This window comes from Oncorhynchus clarkii, chromosome 2, assembly GCF_045791955.1.
Source record: "Oncorhynchus clarkii lewisi isolate Uvic-CL-2024 chromosome 2, UVic_Ocla_1.0, whole genome shotgun sequence".
In the NCBI taxonomy this organism is placed as follows: Eukaryota; Metazoa; Chordata; class Actinopteri; order Salmoniformes; family Salmonidae; genus Oncorhynchus; species Oncorhynchus clarkii.
Genome location: NC_092148.1, coordinates 64,563,736 through 64,573,216, shown reverse-complemented (window position 1 = coordinate 64,573,216; position 9,481 = coordinate 64,563,736). Strand labels below are relative to the sequence as shown.

General features: G+C 41.1%; 1 protein-coding gene across 2 annotated transcripts; it reads right to left on the bottom strand.

Moving 5' to 3' along the window:
* Positions 1–210: 210 nt before the first annotated feature.
* Positions 211–8,231, bottom strand: LOC139382038 (arrestin domain-containing protein 4-like). 2 transcript variants are annotated; one of them, XM_071125991.1, is made up of 8 exons: positions 7,940–8,231; positions 3,134–3,203; positions 2,796–2,943; positions 2,364–2,466; positions 1,964–2,220; positions 1,577–1,739; positions 1,250–1,404; positions 211–1,132 (listed from the first exon to the last, which is right to left on the bottom strand). In XM_071125991.1, exons 1-8 carry the CDS (start codon positions 8,223–8,225, stop codon positions 1,106–1,108), a joined length of 1,209 nt encoding a protein of 402 aa, XP_070982092.1. In that variant the 5' UTR covers positions 8,226–8,231; the 3' UTR covers positions 211–1,105. The 2 variants fall into 2 exon arrangements, with proteins under 2 accessions (XP_070982092.1, XP_070982081.1); XM_071125980.1 differs by having other exon boundaries at positions 1,129–1,404; positions 7,940–8,225.
* Between the last annotated feature and the right edge of the window lie 1,250 nt (positions 8,232–9,481).

The window sequence follows — 9,481 nt, the reverse complement described above, 5'->3', positions numbered from 1 at the left end:
CTAGTCAGGGCTGGAATTGTGCTTGAAGTACTAAGTGCATTTTCAACCTTGTTTGTATTTCACAATACACTTGCGCATTCACTGGTTAGCTTGTGGATGATAATGTTTAAACTGTTTAAACTAATGACAATGCAGATTAAGTTTAAGTTAAACATCAAACGTTGTGTTTTTGATAGAGGAAGAAATAAGTGAAAAATCAGCATTTTCAAATTATTTTATTCAAACTTTTTGTAAAATTACAAAAATTTAAGTTTAACAGAAACCCACTGGGTTCAGATTGACTGATGTATGGAATAGCAACATGCCATTCTGATACAGTCTAACACATACAGTAGTATGGTAATATGTCTTTGTATTCATCCTGCAAAAGTATACATTTCAATAGATAAACTGGTAAATAGCAACATGATAACTAACATATATACATACGTCTGTACCTGATAAACATTCACAACACTGCATGATCCAAGGTTTTCCCTAGGCACTCACAATTCAAAACCAACAATGTAAACTCACCATCAGTTACATTTCAGATAAGGCACCATATTCTGAGAAGGAACAACTCCAAGGTCAAAATATCCACCTGGAATTAATACCTTTGCGTAACTTTTGAACTATCAAAGCATATTACTCTTTCTGCTCAGACATTTTCAACGTTTTAGTTACAATGTATCAAAAAGAACGCTCATGTTATATTATACACCCATAACAGGAAAGGATTCACGACATACGGGAATAAATCTATTGTAGATTTCAACAACAAAATCTGTTTCAGTAGCTTTCAAATTGCTTTACATTATATACAGTAGATAAGGTGTGTTGTCTTATATTATGTTGCACCTACCTGCTACAACAATGTGCTGTGCAGTAATTCCATTTCTAATAACAGTCATGTAAAGAGTAGGCTCCATTTCTCAACACAGCCTAGTATATAATCATTCAAAAAAATACTGTTAATCTGCTTTAAATCCAAAGTTTAATTAGTTCATGACTTGATCACTCTATATTACACTCTTTCCACCACAATATAAATATTGTGCAACATTGCAATTTGAAGGCATCACTTTGGTTCTTTAACAGATGATGTAGAGGCTCAACATTTAGCCTAACTATGGACTGGGTGGGAATTAACCTGTTATGAATGAAGACCGTTGTTAGAAAGCAGAAAAGTAACATTTAGCCTGAAGCACTACTCAGAATAAGTCAAATGTTTAGTTAACAATGTGAGACACCAAATGTGAGAACTCACCTCAGAGTACAGTGGTGGAGGCTGGAACCTGAACTCCTGGATGTAAACAAAGGCTGGTCCACCAAGCTGTCTCTCTAACTCCTCGGACTGAGAGTAAGAGGGGCTGTGCAGTTCAAACTCTTCCTCAGACACCACATCTGCATAGTTAGGGGGGGCTGGGGATTAACCAGAAGGTAAACAACGTCAGAATCAACTTTGTATCTACTCAAAACTGTGTTGGTGAAAGCTTCAACACAAATACATGAAGGTAGACCATGACAATAAACGGGAGTTCATATATGTTCATATGTGTGTGTGTGAGAGCATTTTTGTAATGCCTCTCCTTACCTTCAGGCACTTCAGGAAGCGCCAGTGCGAGCCAGCTCATGTCCATGCTGAAGTGACTGCTCAAGCTGGAGCTCCTGCTGTCAAGGCCATTGTATGGTATACTGCCAATCACAATGGGAAGCTCCACCTTGAGTTTCTTAGCACCTGGTATCTGTGCCATGACCTCCACATAGGAAAGGAAATAAGCAGGCATACATTATACCATCTGAATGCTGACTTAGTTGAAAACACCTTATTTACCTATTACTTACTGTAGCATACACACATCAAGGGAAAAAACATGCAGATGATATAACAACACAACGTTGTCTACAATGGCATTATTTACCACACTTTAACAATTTAATAGATTAGAGTAACAAAGTATCCATAGAAAAGGGCACTCACTACCAGGGAGTATTCCACTCTGATGACTGAAGAGTTGAGAATTGAGGCAGAGACAAGTGGGATCTTCAGTGTTTTTCCATTCCAGGTGTCTGTGCAGCCTGATGGAATGTGGTTACCCCTTACACTGGCAACCAACTTTGTATGACTTTTTGTTTTGCCATTTGCCATGAAGGTCTGTATTTGGTAGATAGCTGCTTTAGGCACGATGAGTCGAGAAGAAAAGTTCTCAATCACAGCATAGATGGGGATTGACTCTCCTAGAATGAAGAAATGAATCTTGAGGAAAAATATGAATCTTGAGGACATTGCACTATAATTTAACTGTTGTTATTAGAGACATAGCACATCTTCATTCATTATAACATGAATGATGAAAAACAAACTTTAGAAACATTTGTACCGTTACAGTAGCCCCTTCTGTTGATATTGACATTCAGAGAGATGGGGCCTGAGGTAAAAATCCAACAGCCAATCATCTTCTTGTTGTTTGTAGACACAGAGGACTGTAAAATAATGACAAACGAGTCAAGGGAGATTTCCAAGAATGCTACTTTCACTTAACATTTTGCTAAATGTTTTGTGGTTACTGTCAGATACATCAACAACATTTAAAAGTAGTTCCCACAGTCAGACTTGAACATCTAAAAGGTGTCATCTATGTTTTAATAGACAGCAAGATGGTTGAGAGCCAATGTGTTGCATGTATGAAAACCAAACTGACCATCCTTTCCATCCAACTCACAAAATGGTTAAAAACATACAGTAGGACATAACATACAAAACACACAAAAACTGACGTGCCAATGCAATCTATTTTGAAGTCATCACTCACCAGTAACCATGGGGAATTGACATCAACATGGCTGATAACAGAGAATTCTCTGTTGACAGTTTGATCTTGATTCAAGGGCCTCTGTAAAACAGCTGTCACCTCATAGCAAACACTCCCATACTTCCCCTTGAAAGACGTAACAAGGGGCCTGGAAGACATTATGGAATGTCACTCATTATTCATTTGACAAAAAAGCCAAATTAATTCAGGCATGCTGAAAAGTGTACAATGGAAGTCTCCATTAGCTGTTGCAGTTAGTACAGTAGCCAGACATCATCATGAGGCAAATCAAGCTTTGATTGCATAATTTCCTATTCCGCCTGAAAAGTCTCACTCACGTTTGAGTGAGCTCCACATGAAAGGGGAACTCATAATGCCCTTCATCAAGACTGATGAATTCCTCACCATCTGAAACAAAAGACAATCCAGTCAAATATGGTAAACAACATTTTACAACAATTTTAAAGGTCTAGCGATTCCATAACTTCCTAAAGGTAGTGTACATTACAGCCCTGATAAAATTATTTGTTACATCAAAATCCAGCCTGGTCTCAGACTAGATATAACATAGTAATGTAAAGAGGGTGGATGGATGGATGGGTAGCTGTATAACGTGAACGTCTAGCAACTCAAAGGTTGCGTGTTCGAATCTCAGCATGGACAACTTTAGCAACTTTTCATTTTTTTTATTTATTTGTTCTTTGCAACTACTTAGCATGTTAGCTTTCATATGCCTTATTAACAAACAACTATGCAATCTGTAAATACAAAAACAATGGTAAAATTACAAGCCTAGTTGGTTTAGCCACGGAAAAAGACAGGAACCTTTCCCCTAGCATGATTGGCTGAGATAATGGATAGTTTGGACAGAGTTCGATTGTTCGGATTGGTTCGGATTGGTCTGCCATGAAACATGCTTCTGTCTATAACATGAGCTGGTCAGTATGTGTAGATAATCCTTGCTACTGCTGATTTTTTTAAAGATATAATATTAGCCATAGAGATCTGCAAAAGTGCTGCTACTGCTCTCAACATTGCTGCCCAGAATATAGCAGGCTCTATCAACAAAGTTCAGTGGGAAAAGGTTTTGATGGACTACTTTTCTGCACAAGGTCAGTGTGAACCAGAGTTACTCAACCAGACCCATCAAGTTAGCCAGGTGTGTCTGGGGGTAATTATGGCCATCTATTGTATTTAATGAACACATGTACATGTCCAGACAATAGTGACCCATCCACTTAGCTAGATGTCTGTGTGTGGGGGGGGAGGGGGTTATAGCATTTATTTCACATGACCCATACATTTAGATAAGTGTCTGGGTGAACTTGAACTTCTTTGAGGAAAAGATCATGATCATAAGAAAGCAAATTACGGACTCCTCTTTAAATCTGCGTATTCCTCCAAAGCTCAGTTGTCCTGAGTCTGCACAACTATGCCAGGACCTAGGCTCAAGAGAGACACTCAAGTGTTTTAGTACTATATCTCTTGATACAATTATGAAAATAATCATGGTCTCTAAACCTTCAAGCTGCAAACGCGCTAGTGGCCCTATTCCAACTAAACTACTGAAAGAGCTGCTTCCTGTGCTTGGCTCTCCTATGTTGAACATAATAAATGGCTCTCTATCCACCGGATGTGTACCAAACTCACTAAAAGTGGCAGTAATAACGCCTCTCTTGAAAAAGCCAAACCTTGACCCAGAAAATATTTAAAAAACTAAATCGGCCTATATCGAATCTTCCATTCCTCTCAAAATTTTAGAAAAAGCTGTTGCGCAGCAACTTTCTGAAGACAAATGTATACGAAATGCTTCAGTCTGGTTTTAGACCCCATCATAGCACCGAGACTGCACTTGTGAAGGTGGTAAATTACCTTTTAATGGCGTCAGACCGAGGCTCTGAATCTGTCCTCGTGCTCCTAGACCTTAGTGGTGCTTTGATACCATCATTCACCACATTCTTTTGGAGAGATTGGAAACCCAAATTGGTCTATACGGACAAGTTCTGGCCTGATTTAGATCTTATCTGTCGAAAATATATCAGTTTGTCTCTGAATGGTTTGTCCTCTGAAAAATCAACTGTAAATTTCAGTGTTCCTCAAGGTTCCGTTTTAGGACCACTATATATTTTACCTCTTGGGGATGTCATTTGAAAACATAAAGTTAACTTTCAACGCTATGCGGATGTAGCCGATGTGAAATGGTTAGCTAGTTAGCCGTGGTGCGCGCTAGTGGCGTTTCAATCGGTGACGTCACTTGCTCTGAGACCTTGAAGTAGTGGTTCCCCTTGCTCTGAGGGTGCTTGTTGGTGTGTGCAGAGCGTCCCTGGTTCACGCCCAAGTCGGGGCGAGGGGACGGACGTAAAGTTTATACTGTTACACGGTTGACACACAGCTGTACATTTCAATGAAACACGGTGAAGCCCCAAAATTGCCCTCGCTAGAAGCCTGTTTCACAGACATAAGGAAGTGGATGGCTGCAAACTTTCTACTTCTAAACTCAGACAAAACAGAGATGCTTGTTCTAGGTCCCAAGAAACAAAGAGATCTTCTGTTGAATCTGACAATTAATCTTGAGGGTTGTACAGTCATCTCAAATAAAACTGTGAAGGACTTCGGCGTTACTCTAGACCCTGATCTCTCTTTTGACAAACATATCAAGACTGTTTCAAGGACAGCTTTTTTCCATCTACGTAACATTGCAAAAATCAGAAACTTTCTGTCCAAAAATGATGCAGAAAAATGTATCCATGCTTTTGTTACTTCTAGGTTAGACTACTGCAATGCTCTACTCTCCAGCTACCCGGATAAAGCACTAAATAAACTTCAGTTAGTGCTAAATACGGCTGCAAGAATCCTGACTAGAACCCCAAAAAAGTATCATATTACTCCAGTGCTAGCCTCCCTACACGGGCTTCCTGTTAAGGCAATGGCTGATTTCAAGGTTTTACTGCTAACCTACAAAGCATTACATGGGCTTGCTCCTACCCATCTTTCCGATTTGGTCCTGCCGTACATACCTACACGTACGCTACGGTCACAAGACGCAGGCCTCCTAATTGTCAATAGAATGTCTAAGCAAATAGCTGGAGACAGGGCTTTCTCCTATAGAGCTCCATTTTTATGGAACGATCTGCCTACCCATGTGAGAGACGCAGATTCGGTCTCAACCTTTAAGTCTTTACTGAAGACTCATCTCTTCAGTAGGTCATATGATTGAGTGTAGTCTGGCCCAGGAGTGTGAAGGTGAACGGAAAGGCTCTGGAGCAAAAGAAACGCCCTTGCTGTCTCTGCCTGGCCGGTTCCCCTCTCTCCACGGGGATTCTCTGCCTCTAACCCTATTACAGGGGCTGAGTCACTGGCTTACTGGTGCTCTTCCATGGCGTCCATAGGAGGGGTGCATCACTTGAGTGGGTTGAGTCACTGATGTGATCTTCCTGTCTGGGTTGGCGCCCACCCTAGGTTGTGCCGTGGCGGAGATCTTTGTGGGCTATACTCGGCCTTGTCTCAGGATGGTAAGTTGGTGGTTGAAGATATCCCTCTAGTGGTGTGGGGGCTGTGCTTTGGCAAAGTGGGTGGGGTTATATCCTGCCTGTTTGGCCCTGTCCGAGGGTCTCATCGGATGGGTCCACAGTGTCTCCTGACCCCTCCTGTCTCAGCCTCCAATATTTATGCTGCAGTAGTTTGTGTGGGGGGCTAGGGTCAGTCTGTTATATCTGAAGTACTTCTCCTGTCTTATCCGGTGTCCTGTGTGAATTTAAGTATGCTCTCTCTAATTCTCTCTCTCTCCTTCTCTCGGAGGACCTGAGCCCTAGGACCTTGCCTCAGGACGACCTGGCATGATGACTCCTTGCTGTCCCCAGTCCACCTGGCTGAGTTGCTGCTCCAGTTTCAACTGTTCTGCCTGCGGCTATGGAACCCTGACCTGTTCACCGGATGTGCTACCTGTCCCAGACCAGCTATTTTCAACTCTCTAGAGACAGCAGGAGCGGTAGAGATACTCTCAATGATTGGCTATGAAAAGCCAACTGACATTTACTCCTGAGGTGGTGCTGACTTGTTGGACCGTCAACAACTACTGTGATTATTATTATTTGACCATGCTGGTCATTTATGAACATTTTAACATTTTGGCCATGTTCTGTTATAATAGCCACCCGGCACAGCCAGAAGAGGACTGGCCGCCCCTCATAGCCTGGTTCCTCTCCAGGTTTCTTCCTAGGTTTTGGCCTTTTAAGGAGTTTTTCCTAGCCACCGTGCTTCTACACCTGTATTGCTTGCTGTTTGGGGTTTTAGGCTGGGTTTCTGTACAGCACTTTGAGATATCAGCTGATGTAAGAGGGGCTATATAAATACATTTGATATGATTTTGGTAAGCGTAATCTAATAATTATAAAGTATTTATACAGTATTTTTATCTGGAAACTTTCAGAATAGGTCAGATTAGGATATAGGTCAAGAACTAGATAAAGTGTATTTTTACCTGATAGTTTGTCTATATTGTAAAGAGATCGGTGGGGCTAAGCCTTAAGAGGATGTGAATGATGCTGAATAGGTGTAGACAAAGAAGAGCTATCCAGTAGGTCTACCAAAAACATGTCAGGGCCATTTTCTCAACAAAAAAGAAGAAAAAAAAGAAACTGGGGTTACAAGTTTATCAACTTTCAAAGCAGAATTACGTTCTCATTGTTGCTCAACGCAGTGTATAATATACAATTTTGTAGCTCGGAGTCTCTACTTTTATCCAATGTAAAATAAAACACAATTTCAAAGCCTAGTGAATGTCTAGCAACCCAAAGGTTGCATGTTCGAATTTCATCAGACAACTTTAGCAATTTACAACTACTTAGCATGCCAGCTAACCCTTCCCCTAACCTCAATCCTTTTAGCTAACCCTTCCCATTTAACCTAACAATAACCCCCAGCCTAGCTAACGTTAGCCAGCTAGCTAACGTTAGCCGCAGCAAATTGGAATTCATGACATATTATACATTTAGCAAATTCTTAACATATCATACAAAATGGATTATGGACGTCCACAAATTAATACATACCATACGAAAAATATCACACTAAATGAAGTGTCAAATTCACGTACAGAATAATACGAAATGCTCTGAGACCAGGTTTCAAAATCAGATCAGTACCTGATGTTTCTTTGAGAGTTTGAGATATGCAGAAGTATTCCACCTGCTCACACTGAGATGATGTGTTTGCTATAACAGCACTGCTCGGTGATGATGCTTTTCGAGCCCCTTCACCCCAACAAACCTGGGCACATCCTCTGGTCGATATTTTGACAGCTTTGATTTGTACCGACACACCCGTCGACACCTCGACCACAACGTGTCCAGAGAGAACTTCCCCAGGACTGTATTCACGCTTGTCTTCATTGTTGAACATGATACAGAATACCTTCACTTTGTCAGCCATCGTTGGACGTTACTTATGTAAAAGGAGACAGGTGGTTTTATACATAAGTCTATAATGATGATGAGAAGCTCTAACTTTCTCACTAGAATAGATTGCCTATCGACTAGACTAGAAATATGAAAATCTTAAATTTACCTGTTGTCCTGGGATTCGATATGGGAACGTCAAACTCGAATTTGGCAATTGACCAGCTAGTAGCACATTTCATGAGAAACATTCAATAGAATAGGTCAAACACAATTGACATGATCATTGTTTTACATTACAGTAATTGGGCCAATTTCCCACGCTGTCCAGAGAAAGCGGGGTTGCAGAGCGAATGATTTAGCTACACGCAGAGAGCTCAGGGGCGTATTCATTACGCGGATTCTGTTGAAAAGCATTCTTAAACGGAAGCAAACAGAACGAAACGGGGAGGGACCTGTCTGAATTTCTCCAATAGAAACTCCCGTTTTGGACTAATGATTACACCCAAGTATACGCAATAATTGGGTTTGACTTTGGAACGTGTAGGCTCTACCATTGGACAGAATTTTCACTGTGATGACGGACTCTACACAGCCAAGAAAGTGCGATATTTACCATCACGCATGATACATTACATTGGTCCAATGGGGGACAAGCCAGTGCGCGTGAACAGTTGAGTCATGAGGAGATTCGATTATGTCTTTAGCGCCAAGGTGGGCGTAGTTTGCAACGTGTGATAAGTGATTGCATTCGTTTTGGAACCGGGCTTCATCCTGAGTCATAAAAAAGTGAGGTAGGTTATGCACGTGGCGTAATGTTTAGGATACTCTGTTTTCACATAATCAAAAGTGATTGCTTTTGATAAAAACGGAAAACTAGTTTGAACATTCGAAGATATATTTTATGAAAAAGAGATATTGTATGTTTCTGAATGACGCATCACGCTGTTGACAACATGACTGCAATGCAGAATACTGTCTGATTTTAGCAGGCTGCGCCTCTCTCACCGGCTTCGCCCGTGTGTTGCATTGTGGGTAAACCAATCGTCCGACTTGCGACTACATCAGAGACAGTACAGTATGAAGATGGGCAGAAGCTGCTCCAGTGGATGCTGGTGGGAGGAGCTATAGGAGTACGGGCTCATTATAATGGCTGGAATGGAATTGATGGAGTCCAGTGAAAAACGTGGTTTCCATATGTTTGATGCATTCCATTTATTTAATTCCAGCCATTACAATGAGCCGACTTCTTATAGCTCCTTCCTACCAGCCTCCAGTGTGCTTCTCCAA